Here is a 20,310-nt window from a genome sequence, read left to right on the forward strand (position 1 = left end):
ATGGAGATTTATGGGTCCATCCGGTGACCTCTGTAATGGCCTTTCTGCTGGAAAGATTTACACCCTCTCCCGAAGCCAGGTACAGCCAGCACTGGGACAGGGTTGAGAGAAGGATTTGCTGATCAGGCTGAGAAGGATGTCAGCCCACGGCTGGGGGAGCCTTGTGTGTGCTGAGTGGCCTCGTCTTCCTCTTTGAATGCTCAGCTTCCCCACGTGCCTTTGCCAAGCCCTTATCTTGTATCTTGGGATCATTCGGTCCTTTTTATGGGCTGGGTCCCTGGTGTTGACTAATCCTGACAGCCTTCTACTTAATTCTTTGTAAAACCCTGCCTTTAGTCAATGAAGGAGCTTCTCACATGAAAGCAGATCATGAAATCTCACTGAATGACCAGTGGAGAGGATGGATTGTGTCCCATCCCTATCCTGATCATCAGCTTGCTGTGTAAAATTAGATTTTTTTCCCCTCACATCTACTGTTTATGAGCACTGCAAGGTCCCCAGGGCAGGAAATGTCACTTGTGTGTTGCACAACAGCCTCCTAATCTTGGGTGAGGCCTTGAGTATGCTCATGTCAGAAATACTTTCCACAATGGGATATCCAGTTCCCAGGGAGCCAGCAGTGACTCCTGAGTGGGGCACGGGGCTCTGGTAGGGAAAAAAGAATTCTTGGATGTGGCCCTTCGTGACACTTGGTCATTGGGAGGGGCCCTTCATATCCACTGAGATCGACCTGTATGGACAATGCTGTGGTCATCAAAAAAGCAGATGGGAGCTTGCCCTGCCAGCCCATACCTCCAGCACCAAAGGCCTGAGGAATTTTGCCTTCCCAAACAGAAGAAACAGATACCCACTTGCAACTCAGCCCAAGGCTTGAGCCTGGAGAGTGGTTTGAAGTGACTTCTTTCCACCATCTCTGAAAAACCCAACTCTGCCAGCCTAGCACTACATCCATTCCTAAGTCCAAACCGTTGGGCTTTTCTTTAGCAACCTATCCCTAGAAGTGGTCCAGGCAAGGTTGGATGGGGCTTGGAGCAACCTGGGATAGTGGGAGATGTCCCTGTCCATGGCAGGGGATGGAACTGGATGAGCTTTAATGTCCCTTCCAACCCAAACCATTCAGTCATTCTGTGATTAAATCTATTTAGATTGGAGAGATCACCTTGAATGCATAAACCTGATGGATCAGGACCCTAAGAAATTATAACAGAAAAAGGAAGGATTTTGAATCCTTCAGTTCAGAGCCAGCATCCAATTCATGAATTTCTCTTCCCAAACCATCCTGTGGAAGGGGACAAAGAGCCCTCCCTACCCTGGTTTGGGTCAGACCCTCCTGCATGAGAAACAATGAGGTTGTCTTCTACTTCCCTCCAGCCCCCTCCTGCCTTCACCCTCTCTGGATAGAAAGAGACTTCCATTAATATAGCACTGGAGTTTTGTTTATAGCTGGAGAGATATTTGATATCAACAGTTCCCCTTGCAGAAGTGTCTTCTCAACCCAACGAAGCAACTCAGCAAAGGAGGAACTGTCCTTCAAACACAGCCAGGCCACTTACAGGCTCTAAACAGAGCCTGAGAGCAGTTTTCCCAGCAGAGAAGCAGTTTCCTAAAACAATTTGTTATGATAAGAGGTGAGAGCCACGATCCTATGTATACACAACCCCAAATGGACTCTCAGGGGCACTCGCAGCTGAGGCAAAGAACATGGACACCCTGGAATCCCACCCAGGACACCCTCACCTTTTGCTTCAAGGGACAGCCACAACAGCATGGCAGGGGAAACAGGATTTACCATTCCCAGCCACTTTGTCCCAAATCCCAAAATTGTTCCCATTAAAAAGTGGCAGTTTGGAAATCCTTCCTACTCTTCAAGCCTTTTGGGGTCCTTTAAACCAGCATTTTGCTGCAGCTAGAGGAGCTGGAAGTCACATCTTCTATTTCTTTGGAATGTGTCGAGGTGTTTCCATGAATTGCATGATTCCAGAAGCTGAAGTTTCAAGGGGGAAAACCCACCAAAAGGTTTCTGGTCAGGCGACAGCCAAGTTAAAAGTGCTGGTTGATCCAGGATTGTGGCAGAGGAGGAAAAAAAAGGAGGAAAGACAAAAAGAGGAATGGGCAGTGAGTGACTACAAATTTTAAAACCCCAAATTAATGCATGGGGGAGCTCTGTAGCCAAAGGAAGGCTGTCAGTGAGCCTTTCCTTTCTCCATGGGGACATCACCAGCTTGGCACACAGGCTAGGATCAGAAAGTGAGGATGGAGCTGATGGAGACAAGGGTGTTTTGGTAAAAACAGGTTTTGTTCATTGGCTTTTCCCCCTCTGCTCCCTCTTCCCTTCCTGTGTCCTCTCAGACAGAATTTGGGGAAAATTCACCCAGGGTTTTAGAGATCAATGGGATCTAAACACAGGGAGAATGGGACAGTGCCTGTCTGAGCAGGGCCCATCACTGGGCTGGGTGCTGTGGGAATGTGGCTCCCTGCTCTCCCCTGGTCTGGATTAGCAGAAGGCATCACCCGTGTGATTGAGGATCTGCAGGAAGTGGGGAACCAGGTAAATTCTCCACACTTAGCCAGAAACACGGTTTCAAGCAAAAAGCGTCATTGTGCAGCCTCACAGAAATGGCTTGATGCCATCCCAGAAAGTTTTAGGATTTATCTGACACATCTATGGTGGAGAAAATGGCTGTGTACCCAGTTAGCTGCCTGGGCCAAACAGTCCTCCCTCTGAAAACATAAAGACCCTACTTATTGCTGAGGAAACATTCACCCTACAGTCTGGCTTTCCAGAAGGCAAAGAAATCTGCTTTCTCCCCCGGCTTCACAAAACACCACGGCGAAACATTTCCCGTGCAACCCTTCCCAGGCCAAATGTTTCACGTCAAGGCAAAGGGAACATTGTGTCCCTCCCCTGCAGCCCTCCCTGCTCTGCCTGCAGCGAGCCAAGGTCTGTGGCACACACCATTGCCAGCAGCCAGGAATACTCCTTTCCTTCGTGGATATGTTTTCCGTGCTTTGAAGGACGGTGGAGGTGGAAGCAGCCAAAGCACCAGCTGAGATCATGTGCAGGAGGGCCATGGTGGGAAGATTGGGTAAATTCTGGGCCTGGCTTGGAGTTCAGTCTTGGCTCTGCAATAGGATGCCCTTGAGCAAGGCTTTTCATCTCGTGGTGACACTGTCCTTTCCCCATGACAAGGAGTGACACTGGAGAGGGCCAAGAGGACAACTTCCAAAAGTCTCAGCTGGAGACAAGAAATGGATGGAAGAAGGGTGGGTGGAAACAAGCTGGATTCCTCTAAATCAGATCTAGACAGTATTTTGGGAAGGGGCAGGAGCTGGGGGAATGGCTTGCCTGGTTGCTTGGAAAAGCACTGACAGCTCTCCAGCACACCAAAACCACCACAACCCAAACCATCCAGCCCTGTGGTTGTCCCAGAGCTTAGTGGAGAGACAGTCCACACACGCACACTGAAGGAAAATGTCCCACATCCCAAAGGTGCACAGCCTTCTCTGAAGGAGACAGGAATGCAGACATCCCTGAGGGTCTTTTGGTGGGAGTCTTTTGGCCACCTCTTTGAGAATGACCTGGTGTCCAACAGCAGCTTCTGCTGACTGTCAAGTTGTGCCTGAGTGAACTCCCACCCACCAAGGTGACCTCCCTTTCCTTACTCCTCCTTGCAGTTCTCACACTAGTAAATATCTGAGGCTCCTCGGATAAACAGGAGATTCCTCCGTTTTTCGACTGTCCAAATATTTTTTAACAAATCTCAGATTAGCATGGAGAGCCCAGGGAATGGGCAAGATGGAGTCAGCCACAGCCTGGGGTCTGCTTGGCAGGAGGCACCTGGAAATGGTCTTTCTCTCTTTTGGCAAAGAAAAAAGAGCCACTGCCTTGCCCTGCTTGAAATCTGGCCCATCTCCAACTGGATGTGCCCCTCTAGAGACTCTTCTTTGATGGCCTCAGGGAAAGGACAGTGAGAAAAAATGAAGAGGATCAGAAAAGCTTGGGGATTTACAGTGCCATGATCCCTCCTGGGCAGCTGTTTCTGAGTTGGGAACAGGTCATGGGTCATGTGCAGCTGTTCCTGGTGTCCCCACAGGGGACCACAAGCAGGTGTGCTGTGGAGTCCTGCCAAGCTGCTGCTCCATGACTGAGCCATGGGAATTTGCCTTATGGCTGTGGGGTGACTGGTGAACCAGGGCCAGCTTCTGGGTAGGTGGTGAAGCCTGACCCTAAGACCAGCCAGCAGAGTCTGGCCATGTTCAAATGTTCTGAGACCCCAACCACATCCAAACTTCTTCCCAGGAGCTGCACCAGGAAATGCTGGGCTCAGGCTGAGATGGTCTGTGCTTGGACCATGCCAGGGGCTAACAATTATCTCAGAATCACAGAATATCCTGAGCTAGAAGGGATCCACAAAGATCATTGAGGCCAACTCCTGCCTCTGCACAGGACAACCCCAAGATGATCCTTCACCAGTGATTGAAGATTATGGTCTGTAGATTTTCATTAGGAGATGGAGGAATGTCCATCCTTGGGCATTCCAAAACCTCATCCACTACTGAGGTGGTTGTCTTGCTAGGGATTTTAAAACGTGCATTTCTACAATCCTACAATGCCAGAAACTCAAAGTTTGGGGTAGGTTTTTTTCCCAGATCAGGAGAACAGATATTTATCCAAAGCAAACAGGCAAAATCTTTCTTGTAGGAATATAATCAATTGTATTATTGTTATTATATTTGTGTGAGTGTGGTACACATATATATAAACATACATATTTTTTATATATACTCATAGCATGTCCTAGAATCACAGAATGGTTTGGTTTGGAAAGGATTTTAAACATCATTTAGTTCCAGACCATCTTCCATAGGCAGGGACGCCTGGGGTGTGCTTGAGAATGCCACTGTAGCAAGTTAGGAACCATCTCAAATCAATTCTTTCTGGTTTTGCCATTAAAATTATTATTATTCTGTGACCATGTAGAACTTAGCTATATAGAATGGTGTGTGCATATATATTTGTATATATGTGCACAAATGCACGCATATATTTATTTTTAAAAACTGATATGTGTAAAGCACATATGATATATTAAACCCCCTCACTTTATAATTATGAAACATGTCTACACCATGTGTAGGAATATATAGAATATGTAGGAATATATGGAATATGTAGGACTGCTCTAGCAGCCCAATCCCTCCCTGAGCATGACAGTACTGACCAATACTGACATATCCAAACCCTTGTGCCAGTTCTGTTCTAAGTTCACTGATTTAGACACAGGCTCTGCCTCCAATTCAGAGTATATTTTAAAAAACTCATGTGTGTAAAACATACACAATATATTAAAATCCCTCACTTTATAAATATAAAAAATGTCTACACCATGTGTAGGACTACGTGGAATATGTAGGACTGCTCTACAAGCCGAATTCCTTCCTGAGCATGACAGCACCGACCAATACTGACTTATCCGAACCTCTGTGCCAGTTCTGTTCTAATTTCACTGATTTAGACACAGGCTCTGCCTCCAACTTGGAGCTGTCCCACTAATAAATCCCACTCAGAGGAGCTGCACCAGCACAAGCCAGGCCAGATCCCGGCCTCCCAGCGGGACTCCAGCCAGGGACAAACAAAAAGGTGTTTACTACGGCTCATCACATTAGAGGGGACAGTGAGTTTGTCTAACCCCTGGCCCTTCTCTTTTCCTCTTTTATTAGTTATTCTGGACGTTAAGTCAACTCAGCCCCCGAGCGGGGCGGGAGGAGGGGATGATAAAGCATCTGCAAAGGTCACTTTGCAGCCCAGGCCAATAAAACGGCAGGTACCGAACTTATCGGGGCCACATATAACTTGCAGTTTTTCTAACTCAATTGATTGGACTTTTTATCTAAAATAACAGGTATTATAAGATAGGCGAAAGTCGAGATAAGGAGGAAAATTGAGTAGGCCTCGAATCAAGATCAGCCTGGGGACAGGTTCAAACTCCCACACCTGCCCCAGAGGAATCAATGAAAGTTTCTTGGCGCCGTCCACTCGTTTTGAAATGCTGCTGAAGTTGGGTGAACTTTGAGACTGCGGCGTTTATTCTGTGATTATAATTAACCTGCTCACCCGTTGTTATTGATTTGTGTGGAGGAAGGTGGCAGAGCCTGACTGGGATGTGGGTTTGGGAAGAGAAGTGAGACAAGAGTGAGACCCTTCCCTGGCTCGACGCAAAGGGAAGGGGGTGCAAGGGGTATTTCACCCTCCTCCTTGTGGTCCTACTTATTTTGGGAAGTGAAAAGACCCTCAAGCCCAGGCTTTTATGTCCAGAGGGGCAGGATAAATTACAACATCACTCATCTGTCCCAGGGAAGTAACGAAGGACTGAAACATGGGAAAAAGTCATGCCCAGGATCCAGAGCATCATCCCAGCCCAGGGGAATGTGAGGAAGAGACATCACCCCCAGCCCCAAACCAGTTGCCCCTCTCATGCTCCACACCACCCAGGCACATCCCAACCCAGAGTCCTTCCCAGCAGCCAGCCCCCCGAGCAGGCAGCCCCTGGGGCCAGCACTCCCTTCCCAAAATAATCTCAGACATCTGGGACCACACGTCATTCGGAGGAGTCCTGATGTCTGGGGCTCAGGGCCTCACTAATTTTTTTTTTTTTTTTTTTTACAGCTCCAGCACTGCGAGCCCTGGATGTTGAAAATGGTGGATCCCTGGCATGCAAATCCAAGAGTCTGGCTTGGAAACTCACAGGAGTTTAAATAATAAATATTAGGGGTTTTCTTTGCCTCGTGTAGGATTTCAGCATGAAGGAATCAGGGTTTTCCAGCCTCTCCCTTGTCCAGGAAAGCTGTTCTTTCCCTTTCTGAAGGAGCAGAGCCTGACATATGATAACAGGACTCTGGAAGCTGGAGCTTGAAGGAAATTTGAGGTGCACCAAAGCATGAGGGCTGGCAACAGCCAGGGGTGAGTAGCTAGGAATCCAGCAAAAGGGAGATGTCTCCTGAACTGTCTGGAAGTGTTTGCAGACCCAAAAGAGTCCCTCGAGGTCAGAGAACAACCTGGAATTTGCTTAAATATTATGGACGCAGGGAGTTCCATGTGGAAAAACCAGGAAGAATTGGCAAAATCTTGCATGGAGGGACTGGCGTGGTCTCCTTCCCTCTCCCTGCTTCATCTCTGCCCCCAAATCTGAGTTTTAAACTTTGAGGAGAGTCTGATGGCAATGGGAACCCAGCCCCATCCCAGCTCCCCGTAAATCCACGGTGCTGGAAGCAGCGCCCAGCGGACAAGGGCTGAGCTCTGGGAAACAGAGCAGGAGCAGGGAGCGACGTCCCACCACGGGACCTCTCCTGAAATGCTCCCCCGGCAGACACTAACTTAATTCCCAGGGATTAAGAAGAAGCATTTCCAGGCAGCGATTTTGTTATCCCACATTCAGAAGCAATCCAGTACCAGTCCCTGGTGGAGACGGGAGATCAGCCCTGCAGGATCCCTCATCCGGCTGCCCTCACCCCACCTCTGCTGGAAAAATTGTTAATTTTTGGCTTTGCAGGAGTTATTTCTTTTCCTCTTTCCCAGAGTTAATTTCTGAGTCTCTCCCAAGGCTGGTGTGAGTGGTTTGAGCCCAGCTGGCTCTGATAAGGGTCTCACAAGCTTTAGGGGTGACTAAAAATAATTAAAAAAACATATGAATTCCTTCATGCTGCAGCATATAAATGAAGTGGCTGCTTCTCTGGAAAAAAAGGAAGGTCACACTGGATTTTGGGGTTTCACCTCGCTGAAAACATATGTAAATTCCCATGTAATTTGCAATGGGCTGAGTTTCTTCCCTATGGAATGTATGTGCATGGGCCTGATCCTGCACCAGCTCCCAGTGAACCTCCCTGTGCTTTAAATCAGGGATGGCTTCAGCCCTGAGCAAGGAACGTGGGTATTTTTGAGGTTATTTTTTTCTTTGTCACAGTCCATACAGAATCTGGTTTTTAGGGGATGGCTGGTCCTAAAAACCCAAGCAGGTTTGGCCTTAGAAAGACAAGAGAATGCAAAAAGACATTGGAAATACCCAACTTGCTCCCCCCAAGCAAAGACGTCATTCGACAATTAGGTATCCACCTCATTAAGCAAAAAACCCCTCTGTGCCAGCAAATGATTGAGAAAAGAATTAATCACTGGGCACTTCTTGGAAAAGAAAAAACTATTTTCGCTTGCAGTTTACACTGCCCCAAATTTGGCTTTAAAACCCAGGTCTTGCCAAAACCCCAAAGCTGAAACATTTCAGCGCTGATGGCAGGGTCAGATCTGCGTCCAACTTGGAAAAATCTCTGCCTGGTTCTTCTTTTGGAGCAGACCCAGCACCCGCCAGTTCTTTATTTTTGGGGGATGAGAAAATCCAGCCCGAGCTTATCGTATTGAAAAAGAAATTACCGCCGAGCGCCACGAGCGTTTAAAAAGGTGCAGGAGCTCAGGGAATGCTGCGAACTCAACGCACCCCGCAGCAAGGAGCTCCTGGAAAAAAGGAAAAAAAAAAGGGAAAAAATGGGAAAAAACCCCAACGTTTTTGGGGTAGGTTTGAAAACACAGGCATTTTCAAAAGAGCCTCTAATGCCGCTCGTGCCAACGGTGCTGGAATTATTTTCGAGTGCGGTCACACAAGTGCAAGCACCCGTGTGTGAAAAGACCTCCGTGCTCAGGCCTGGCAGATAATTGGGTTTAATTTGTCATTACAGATGTATTTACAGCTCAGGCCCGGTCACCGTGACCGATGATGTGGGGAAGACTTGGAAAGGCGGGAGAGGTTTTCATATTTTGCTATAATGTGGGATGTGATCGTAGACAGCTGCAAGAGCTCTGTCCCAAGAAGGAGAAAGACCAGTTTTTCTTAAAATTAAAAAAAAAACAAACAAACAAACAAACAAAACCCCAAAACCCCCCCCCCCCCCAAAAAAACCACCCCAAACCTCAATCCGACCCTATAATGAAATTTGCTTCTATAATTTGGGTTAATTTGGGAGGTCAGAGCAAGTTCTCACCTATTTCCCTGGTTATTTAAGCAGCGTTTCTCAGTTGCACACCAAAGGCGAATTTACACCTTCCTGCCAGACGGCAGCGCGGATTCTGACCTGCCGACAAGGCGAATATTTGGCATTTCCAGATATTCCCATCTCCCCTTTTTGCAATCCTGCAGGCATAATTACACACATTCCCCACTCCAAAGCAACTCAGACCTGTAACAACCCAACCCGGCCATTACAACTGAAGGGTTTTGGAAGCATAATCACGTTTTTTAGGCTCCCATGTCACCGAAACGTGCGGCCAGCTCAGCAAAGATCTACATTTCTGCCTTTCCCTCCCAGCAGCAGCGAAACTATCTTTTCTAAGCCTATGGACTGAGCTCTTGAGGTAGATTCCCACCTGGTTTTGCAGCCAGCAATGAGCCCCAAAGAGGGAGCAGACTCTTTGTCAAGTTTTTTATAGTTGGGTTGCAAAAGCCTTGAAGGACCCACGTTTCGGCTTCCTCGGCCCCATGAATCCCCAGAAGCATCACCAAGCACGGGAAGATCCCTGAAAATCCCATTTCTGCACCTCCTTTTCAATAAGGAAATTGCAGGGAGGGAAGGACACACGGGGCTGGTGTGCAGATTTGGGAATAAAACCTCTCAAAAATGATTTATTTGCATTCCTTTTTTTCCCCCTATGCCTGCAAAGCTCCACAGGACTCGAGGAGCAAAAGTTTCGGCCCAGACCCCTGTGCCGATGAGAAACAAAACTTCTGAAGGTTTTGGGACAACACAATCAAATTTTTAAATTGAATTTTTCTTAAAATTCCGCCTTTATTTTAATATCCCCTGCAAATATCCTCCCCGAGAAACAACAGGCTGCATGCCTTCAGGCACATAAAATGCCACTTTTTCACCCACCTTGGAATTTTATTTGCTGTTGGGTGATCTGATGGTGTTTTTTTCCATATATCGTTAAATTTTCAGAGTGAAATGGTTTGTCCATTCAAAATACCCCTCTGCATTTGGAAGAATCAGTTTTGGGGAGCCCTTTTCTGTTGGCCAGACCAAGGTTTTCCCATCATCAGAAGAGCACAGAGGTGTCAGGATTGGGACGGGTTTCTTTTGGAATACTCTGCCTGATAAACCCTCATCTGTTTCCAAGAATTTTGCCTCTTTCCCTTAAAATTTCTGGCAAAAATTATGTAGAGGGCAAAATATAAGATGCCTCTTAAAATAAAATATTGCAGTGATATTGTTGTTGTTGCAGGAGTAAAGAAATGCATATGGATGGATGAAAAATAATTAATCCTGATTTAATAAAGTCTAGATTAAGCACCACCATCCACTGCCTTAAGTTTTACTGCTCTACAAAAATTTGTGAACATTTATGTTATATACTACCCCATGGCTGTTCTATGCAACTTAAGTTGTGCTTGGTGGTTCAGTGCAATTTTAAAGTAAGGAACTGAGTTATTAATAGGGGTGACAGAGTGTCCGCGGTGGTGTTATTTTTATTATTATCACTGATTTATTTGCAATTTAAATTCTACTGCTTGGGGGCTTGGAGGGGGGGAATAAACACTTGTATGTTCAAGCTTGATCTTGCTCAGAGATTAGAAACCCTGATTCTGCTGGTCTCATCCCAAATCCCAGACTGACGGGTGACAATTAAATTAGGAGGGAGAGCAGAAGGTGGATTCAAACCCGGAGGGGGGAACAAAGCCCTGGGCGAGCCTTCCCCGCCGGCGGGGCTGAGGTGAGAAATGCGGCCGCTTGCGAAACGGGGGACGGCGGAAAATGCAGACACGTCCTACAGCCCCATCCCGACGTCCTACAGCCCCATCCCGATGTCCCACAGCCTTTTCTGCCATCCTATACTCACATCTCTCTGTCCTGTGGCCCCATCCCTACGTCCTAAGGTCCCATCCCTCCAGGATCAGGGACAGGACGATGCTGGGCCCCCTCATCGCCTGCCACCCCAAAGGGACCGGCCACCTTGTCCTTTGGTGCGTGGGGAAGGTCAGAGGCTGCTTGTAGGGCAGAGGGTTGTAACAAATGCCAATGAATCACTGGAAATGTCAGCCCCGGGATGCGACAGGGCAGATCTCTTAGCATCCCTGTGGGAAAGCTTAAGATCTGGTTCCCAATCTCTCCCCCACCAGCAGCAGAAAGGACATTTTCCAACCCAGTGTCTGCTCCAGGCTTTGATCTTCCCAGATGCGGTTGCTGTGTGTCCAGCAGCGCCTGTTTGAGGAGCCCTGACTTCGATTTAGCCAAAAAAAAAAAAAAAAAAAAAAAAAAAAAAAAAAAAAAAAAAAAAAAAGACAAAAAAAACTCCAAAACCTAAAAAGCACCCACCAGGAATGCCCACAGCCCCGATTTATCCCCAGCCACGGCAACCTCCCCGATGCCACAGCGAAAGTAAAATCCCCGCTGTGAGCAAAACAAAAGGGGACGGGGGTGGCTATCTGGGATCTGAGCGTCTTTCCCCAGCCTGGAAAGATCCAGGAGGTAGCGAGGGGCTGTGGGATGGATGCGCTCGGACCCTCGTGCCGCCCTCCATCCCCGTTCCCTCTGCCTGGGGAAGGGGTAAGAGCCAAACTGCCCATCCAGGGTAATTTCGGGAGCGATTTCAAGAGATTTTTGGTGCTGGCGGGGAAGTCTTTTGAGAGGGGATTCTGCAGCTGGTCCTTTTTCATGCCTCATTAAGTCGGGAATTCACAGTGACTCCATCCCAGGCAATGCCTGGGGCAAGTTCACTGCCTCGACCACAGGGTCTGATCCTGCTCTTCAGGGTAATGAAATCAGTCACCAAACTTACCCTGAAAAGCCGATATTTGGCATTTTGAACTCGCACCAGGGAAAGTTTTTCAAACGCGCCCGTGTGTTTTACCCATCCTTCCCAGTGCTTTATAAAACGGTTTAACCCAAGCCAAAATTCCTCAGTTTAGGGAAAAAACAAGATCTGTATTTATTTTAGTGTTATTTTCTTCGAGTACATTTTCACTAATCTTCTCTTCCCTGTGTGTTGCTTTATTGTTACAGGGGTATATTTATATAAAACGGGGCGGGGGGGGGGGGGGGGTTGAAAATCATACCCAGTTGCATAGACTGTGAATTCGTGTCTGCATATTCAGCTATACCTGGCTATACTTGATCTGTATTTTTAAAAAATTACTATAATTAAAATTTTAATGATCCCAGGGGTTCTAAGCGTTTAGCAGTACCCGAAGTTGTTGGTTATTTCTCTGGGAAAAGAAAATGAGAGCGCTGCAAATACCACTTGATTTAAAAGGATTGCGTTTCCACCTTGAGATTCCTCGCTGTGCAGAGAATAAAATTACTTTTAGCCCTAAGAAAAGGCAAAGAAGGAGTCAACTCCATCGTGCCAGGGATTTCCCAGGTGCTGACCAGGCTCGGATGTGGGATTAAAGTGGGTCTGTGATGAGAGCAATCCACAACGGTGTCCCCCCCACTACATCTTTCAGTGCCTTCAGTTTTTCAGAGTTTTCTACCCTTAAAATCATTAAAATAAAACCCTTTCCCAGCTCAGAAGCCCGCAGCCAGCCTCAACATCCTTCACTCAACTCCCTGGATGCCCAAAGCATCGCTCGGCTTCACGGAGGCACCAGACAGCGGCCGCATCCCGGCTCAGGGAAAAGTGGGAACGGGACAGGTCTGGACCTTAAACTACTTCCCGGAGGAGCTGCCTTCCAAAAATCCGTTTAAAACGCACCGGTTCTCAGGCAGCTCGTTTTATTATTATCTTTTTTTTCTTTCTTTCTTTTAACCAAAACCCAAGCACTTTTGTTTTAAAATGCGAGCGCTATTCCATATCCAAGGCGGAGACGTAATTAGCCCCGTGCTAATGAATCCCGCGGATTCGGCCCCGCTGCCGAGAATCCGGCGTTCGAGTCAGGACCTGGCCGTGGAGTCCCGGCTCCTTCCCCCTTCATTAAAAACCATTTTCTGGCCTGGCTCAACTCACCCCTTCTTCCCAGTGCTATTTAAAACGCTATCTTTTGCCATCAGAATGCGGAGCTGCAGCACAAACCACCAGGCTCAAAACCCCCAATGCCCCGTGCTCAGCCCCTGGCACTTTAAAAGCTGATGGCTGCAACTGCAATTCTTCATTTGCATTATTTTGGGTTTAGGTTATTTTTATTATTAAGAGCCCTTCTGAAACCACCGCAAAATGGTGATTTTTTTTTTGCCCCCAAGGAAGAGACAGAACCATGGTAAAATACAAATATTCAAATGTGCTTACTGATATTCAATTAATATTTGATCGTTTAATTCATCCTGATTTTTTTCCTCTATGATCTGCCTTCTCATCTTTTGGCTTCCCAAAAAAACCTTGTCTGATTGGCTAAAATTTTATCCTTAGTCTGTTCCTCGTTTTGAGAAATTTTATAGCACCTAGAGAAAAGCACAAGATGTTGGCAAGGCCAAGCCTTCACTGACGCCCAACTTTTGTTCTTTTAACATCTTAAAATAATGCTAAATACAACGCAAATCCTGCTGGGCTCGATGGAAAAATCACCCTCCAAAATTCGGGTCAGAGAACACAATTGTAAAATAGATCTGCAGACAAATTTGAGGTGTTTTTTTTGTTAACCGCGACCCCAAAGCCGACAGAAATACCTTCACGGAGAGGAGGCGGGAAGGAAAAAAGGGTTTATGAAACCATGATGCAAAGATGTGCCTGCATTTCTCTCCCCTTTTATCCCTCTTCCACCACAAGAAATTTAAAAGCATTATTTTAAGCCATTTGGACCAATTCTTCATCATAGGAACCAGAGGAATTTAATGAAATTAAAGCCTGAGACTGGACTTGGCACAAGAGATCAGGGTGAGGTTTTTTGGGGTAAGGAGACTCTGAAACACCAGGGTTGTTCCCCAAAAAGCGGCATTATAAATGTGAATGCATTTCTTTTAATCGTTCTCCATTATCTCTGCCACCTCAGCTCTAAATTTCTCTTTGCTCTCCCTTTTTGTAGCCTAACTGACCTTTCAAAAAAAAATTTAAAAAGACCAGAACATAAAACAGCCCGAAGGGAGGATTTGGAATTCATGGGCCCAGCTTTGATTTCTTAATTCTCCCGGTTTTACACCTAAAGCCAGCTCAGGAATGGACTGCCTGCGTGTCCACGGAACATCGTGGTCCTGCACCCCACAGTCATCCCCGTCAGAGCCCCTAAATCCCCTCTGAGCTATTTGAGGAAGCAGAAGGCCCTCGCTCCAGAGCTCGGCTCACCATTCCTTGCCGCTCCAGGCCTGCCCTAAAATTCATTTACTTTTTGAAAACTGTGGCCTTTGAGGATGTTTTGGAACAGTGATTTCGCAGAATAAGTAAGAATAAGAACCCAAATGTTTTCCAGCCAGAGGGGCCGCTCAGACAGCGCCAACCCCGACACTCCGAATTCCTCCCTTCTGCCCTTTGCACACACACAGAGGGGTGCGTGCCCCAAAATCTGGGGGGTATCAGGGTAAAACCTTCCCTCCCATCTCCCAGCGCTGTGCTCACCGATGTTGGCGTGGCGGGCGGCCGCGGGCGTCCCTCGGCTCTGCAGGTTGTGCAGCATGGGGCTGTCGAAGGGCGAGGAAGTCCAGGTCGTGGCCATTTCGGGGCTCATGTAGGCCGGGTAGGGGCTGGAATAGGAGCTGCCAAAGCCCCTGCTGTACTGCTCCCTCCCGTTGGCAGAAAGGTTCAAGGAGCTGCTGTAAGCCGCCGCCGCTTCCCGGGAAGAGGTGACCGGGATGGGGGTGCTGGTGGAGAAGGAGAACCGAGGTGACACGGGAGGGTGAGAAGATCCGGGGTTGTAAGCGGCGCTTTCGGCTCCGGGCTGAGTCCAGATGGAGTGGCTGGAGACGGGGCTGCCTTGCTGGGAAGAGCCGGTGCTCTGCAGGTAGGGCAGGCTGGGGAGCATGGAGGTGACCCTCGTGGTGGGCACATAGACCGGGGATGCTGCGGCCGCGCTGTGCATGAAGCCACCTGCCCCCTCGTATGCCGGAGGGCCGGGGTTGGCTGCCATGGCTAAGCTCTGGTACATTTCGTGCGGGGCTTCCCCAAAGCCCAGCCGGCTCCCCGCCCGCGATCCAGAGCGATGGGGAGCTCGTGGAAAACCCTCGGCTCCACTTTTTTTGGTTTTTTTTTCACCCGCAGCAGGTCTCGCGTGGGCGCAGCCTTCCAGTCAAAACCAAAACACCACCAGCGATGCGATTTTTCTCCGGACCCCCCTCCCGCCGCGCTTCCCCACCGCCCACCTTCCCCCACCTTCAACAGGTCCCGCCGCCTCTTCCAGACCCCAAGCAAGAAGTCCAGGTCCCTCCGGAGGGGATATTTAGCTCCCGCCTGGATTTTAGCTGCTCCCACCGGGCTCCATCCATCACCTCCCGGCCCCCCCCCCCGCCCTCCACCATGAGGCTGGGCTGTTTAAAACCCTCGGTCAGTCTCCTCCTCCCTCCCCCCCGCCCGCCCCTTCCAACACCCCCCGGGGGAGCAGGGGGAGATGCTGCCGGGATGCGGGATGCGGCGGCGGCCGGGCCGGGACCCCCCCGGGCGGGGAGATAAGGAGGTTAGAGAGGAGGGGGGAGGTGAAAGGAGAGGTGGGGGGGACACAGGCGGGAAGGTGAGAGACAGCGATGCTCTCTCCTCTGGCCCGGAGCAAAAACCTTTGTCCCGCAGGTACGATCAGTGCTTTAAGTTGCTAATGGCCCCCGGGGCCGGCGTTTGATGTGGGCGGCGGGAGGCGACTGAAGAGGGCTGGGGTGGGGTGGGGGGGAGTTAAATTAGGGAAAAGTAAGGGGGAAAGAGGGAAAGGGGGAAGGATGGCTCGACTCTCCCACCCCGCGCCTGCCCCACGCGTGTCCGCAGCCCCTAAATCCCGGCCACGCGTGACCGAAGGAGCTGGAAGGAGAGGGGGGGACATTACCCACTGCAGCCCCATTAATGCTGCCCAAAGTGGGGAGCAGACCCCATGCGGCGCCCACAAAACTCCCTCTCCCGGGTGTTTTTTATCGCTCTCCCCCATTTTTCCCTGCTGGAGAGCTGGGAGAAGCTGGAAGCACAGCGGGGTGAGCCGCTGGGGACTGGGAATGCCGTAGGTCTGGACGGAGAGGAATGTCCCAGAGTCGTGGGACAAGGTGGGGGAAAGGGGTGCGTTACCTCATGTAGGGTTGGTTTCGAATTTGGGGAAATTTGGGGGAATTTTGAGTGGGTTTGGGCCTCTGGATGCCACTGGGGCCTTGTGGGTGGCTTGCAATGGCAAGACCCCAAAACCCACCTGTGGAAAGGGGTCAGAGGTGAAACCCCTTTCCCAAGGAGCGTCCGGGAAGGGGGTGAGATGGGTCGAGGTGCTGTTTTCTCTGGAAATCATGGAGGCAGCCTCTTGGACAGGGCTTGGAACAACCTGGTCTGGTGGAAGGTGTCCCTGCCCACAGCAGGGGGGTTGGAACTGGATGGGCCTTTAGGTCGTTTCCAACCCAAACCACTCTGGAATTGTAGGATTCCATGAAAACCACCTCACACCGGGGGAAGGGCTGGATGGGGCGTGGGGGTGGAGGGGGGGGGAATTATGGCCTGAGAGATAACTTGGGACTGCTTTAGGTTTAACCAACAGATTCCCCCGGCTGAACCCCTCCGCTGGGCCGAATTTAGCAGCAGAAGAGATAACCAGCAGATAAGGACTGATACCCTGGGAGGACAGCGGGAGACGGGTAGGCGGCCGAGGAGAGGGAGAGAAGCCGGAGGCAGCGTTGGGAAGGGGTAAGGATGGAAGCGAGCCGGGAAAAAGGGGCTTTAAGGGAGGTCTGTGTCCCCCCAACCTGGCAGGGAAGGGTTGGTGTGTAACCGGCCTAGGACGGAGCATTTCCACAGGATTCCCTAAAGGATTCACAGGAGGGGAGCAAGGAGCGAGTTCCCCTCTTGCCCTGCGAATAGTAGTGGTGATAATAAAAAAAAATCAACCGAAAAAAAAAATAAAATCACTTTTCAAGCCCGAGGGGACAATAGGAGGAAGCTTTTGAGGAGGCCTCTAGGAAGGGGCTCGCTGGGGTCCCGGCGTGACAATGAGGAAGAGGAGCGGACAGAGAAGCGCTACCCACCTTCAGTGCTGGGGGGGCACAGGGGTGGAGGGGGGCGAGGACGTGGGGCAGGAACCCCCCTCGCCTCTCTGTGGGGAAGAGGGCTCAGAGATGCCCGGCTCCTGCTTCCTTGGGGGGGATTAGGGGCAGCGCTGCCCCCCTCCTGGCTCCCCAGTATGGCCAGGCTGCCCAGTTCCACTCGCTGACTGGTTTTCCCACGTCACGTGGAAGTGGGCGGCGATGAGAGGGAAAGGGGGGGCCGTAAGGGGGTGGCTGGTATCTGTTGCACCATCAGCCGGGCGCCAGGTTTCATGGCTGTGGAGAAAAAAAAAAAAAAAGAAAAAGAAAAAAAAAAAAGGCAAAAAAGGAATAAAATAATAAAATCAAACCAGCCCCACGGGTACTACCCCACCAGCCTGGCAGCCTCGCGTCCCTGCTCACACCCCAGGGATGCCCGTGCCCGGCTCCCAGAAAAAATCAGGGGGGTTTTCTGTGGGGTACAGACATCCCCCCCAGTCCCCCGATCCCGTTGGAGTCAGCCCCTTTCGTTGGCGATATTGCGCAGGGGAGATTTTTTCCGTGCTTCTGCCCCAAATCGTGATCCCAAATTATAGGGTGGGGAGGTGGCAGCTGGTCTTCTCTCTATCCCAGCCAGTTTGGGGGTGCTCCCCCCGGTTTGGACACCCGTTTCCTGTCTCTGCATACTCCGATGGGTTTAAAGGTCAATAATGAAGTGCAGCAGGGGTGCTGCACCCCTCCACAATTTGGGGTCCCAATCCCACGTGGAGTTCAGCCCCCCATCCACAGCCCCGCCTCACCCAGGGGTTCATTTCACCCTAGATTCTCTCCAGACATCGGGGGGTGTGGGAGTGTCCCACTGCCCTGTTTCCCGGGAATAACTCTCACACCATTAATATTTCCCAAACTCTGGAGTTTTCCCTTGGAAATTTGCAGTTCCTACCCTAAGTCTGTGGAGGGGGGGATTGGGGGGTGGGGGGATGTCAGCGGATTTTGGTGCTTGGAAATAAAAATATTGAAATAAAATTTCAAATCTCTGTATGAAAGGGACGGGGTAGGGGGAAAGAGGGGATCGGGGAAGAGATTTATTGAAGGGGAATGGAAGGTGAGGAGAGCACTTGGAGCATGCTCCAGGGTTGAGAATGTGTGCCCGGGGATTTGGGATCCCCTCATCCTCTGCCCTCACATTATTCTGGAATACCCAGGAGGGGCACAGGGACTCCCCAAACCCTAAAAAGTGGGAAAACGCAGTTGGAGATAACCCCAAATATCGGGATTAAATTAATTATAGCCCCGTACAGAAATAAAAATTATAGGCACAGAAATACATAACAAATAAACATCAGCAACGGTGTCACTGTGCATATTTGTACTTTCAGCACACGGGGGAAATTATGTAATTAATAAAAGGTGTGTTATTTTTTAGAGATTGATGTAAAAATCAAGTATGGACGGGACTCCATATATGTTATAATTCAGAGGAATGTGTTTTACATGTAAACATAGATATGCTGTCATGCCGAAATGATTTATTGTTTATAATTTATAAATAAAATTTAATAATTTATAAATAATTTATATAAGATACACTGTGGTATCTTTTTGTATATATGTAAATTATGGAATATATAAAAATAGATATATAGCATATAAACTATAACGTTTAATAATTTATATATAATATCTTAGCATGTGAATGCGTATATTTAAAAATGTGTATGAATATATGTATATATAAAAATAAGCTTATGAACACGGGGCTAGCAGCACTCAGGGAAAGACAGGAGGATTAAATATATCGATGTCTCGTTTTATATCTCTTCTCCAAAGCAGCTGCCTATCCAGATGTGCCAGGTTCGGCACGCTCATCTTTCCTTCTTTTGCAAAATCCCTGACGGTTTTCTCTCCCAAAGCAGCGATTTCCTAAAAATTCGTTGAACTCCTACAAAAAAAAAAAAAAGCAGCTCTTTCCTTAAAAACAAAAACAAAACGAAAACAAAAACAACAAAAAAAGCAATTTAGACTGATTAAACCCGCTCATGCAGTAATACCAGGAGCAGAGAAGATTTCAAAGACCTGTTTTGGCTTTGCTACTTCCAGGAAAAAAAAAGGTACAAAAGCAATTCCCGTGGATTGTTTCGCGTGAGTGTGGCCGGCTCCAGCCTCTTCCTGCGGGGAATTATCTAACGGTGGAGCCGGGAATCGCAAGGACGCACATCCCGAAAATCGGAGAGGTGAGGAACCGCACCGAGCCCAGCCTAGCGTGACCCAACAGCCGGCACGGAGAGGATGGATTTAGGACACAATTTCTCCTGGAAAAGGCAAATGGGACACAACAAAGCGATGCGACAAAAGAGTTCCCAAACCAAACCCAAAACTCTGTTCTGCACGCTGTGGAGCTTTTTTATTTTCTTGCGAATAACGAAATCTGTGTGAAAATAACCCAGGGGAACAAACTTTGATCTTGCCTCTCTCCTTTCCAGCCTCCAGTTCTGCCCCAGGCAGAAAAAAAAAAATAAATGATACGATGCCTGTTTTTAAGGGGGGTTTTTTTTGCGCTTTTTTTTCCTCCCCGTATCGAACTTAGTTCCGTGGTGGTTTTCGAGTTAAAGCTCCGGGTGTTGATGCACGGGGGAAAAAGAAAAAAAAATCCTCCCCCCGCAAAAAAACCCCAAAAATCACTCAAAAACACTTCAGGAGCTGGGGAGGAGGGGGGGAGGGGGCTGGAGAGGAAGAGGGGAGAAAGTTAATCTAAATTTTTATCTGTGCTAAAAGTTGCATTTTTAAAAAATCATGAAGAAAAATGGTTAAAAATAGGGAGAAAAAATCAGCGGGGCGAATGTGAGTTTAGCAGGGCAAAAGGGATAAATGCGGCCGTCAACTGCGGCGTTTTGGGCATTTGGGAGTACTTGGAGTTTTTATTAGTATTGCGTTAACTTTTTACATTTATTCCTTGCTTAGGCTGCATCCGGGCAGGGTCTGGAGGAGGGGGCTGGGGGGAATCTGATAGTTGCAGACTGTGGGAGGGGATCGGCCACCCCAGAACAGCAGAGAGGGGAGAAATCTGCTGAAAAAAAAAATCCGATGCCTTCGGCTGACTGGCATCTGCGGGCGGTATGGATCAGTTATAGGCACCTATCTATAGGTACCTATCTATAGGTATCTATTTATGCGGATCTCTAGGCTGTCCCTTCCTTGTGTTAGAGCAGC

The 20,310-nt window shown here is 48.8% G+C and overlaps 1 protein-coding gene and 1 long non-coding RNA gene across 5 annotated transcripts in view; one reads left to right on the forward strand and one right to left on the reverse strand.

Annotated features, from left to right (window-relative positions):
- GATA4 (GATA binding protein 4) overlaps positions 1-15,406 on the reverse strand; it is a 28,798-nt gene extending 13,392 nt beyond the window's left edge. For 2 of the 3 annotated variants that reach the window (XM_066180107.1, XM_066180106.1), the window contains exon 1: positions 14,525-15,258. In XM_066180107.1, coding sequence (XP_066036204.1) covers positions 14,525-15,050 — 526 coding nt within the window. In that variant the 5' untranslated portion in view covers positions 15,051-15,258. The other variant, XM_066180108.1, reaches the window with a different exon arrangement.
- A 74-nt stretch (positions 15,407-15,480) lies between these two features.
- LOC136287399 (uncharacterized) lies at positions 15,481-19,635 on the forward strand. Of its 2 annotated transcripts, none has more exons than XR_010720148.1 (3): positions 15,481-15,575; positions 16,607-16,765; positions 18,934-19,635. It is a non-coding gene; the product is annotated as an uncharacterized lncRNA (long non-coding RNA). The 2 variants fall into 2 exon arrangements; XR_010720147.1 differs by having other exon boundaries at positions 19,201-19,635.
- The last annotated feature ends 675 nt before the right edge of the window (positions 19,636-20,310 follow it).

This window comes from Chamaea fasciata, unplaced genomic scaffold, assembly GCF_029207755.1.
Source record: "Chamaea fasciata isolate MVZ Bird 193981 ecotype frontalis unplaced genomic scaffold, bChaFas1.0.hap1 SCAF_3, whole genome shotgun sequence".
Taxonomy (NCBI): domain Eukaryota; kingdom Metazoa; phylum Chordata; class Aves; order Passeriformes; family Sylviidae; genus Chamaea; species Chamaea fasciata.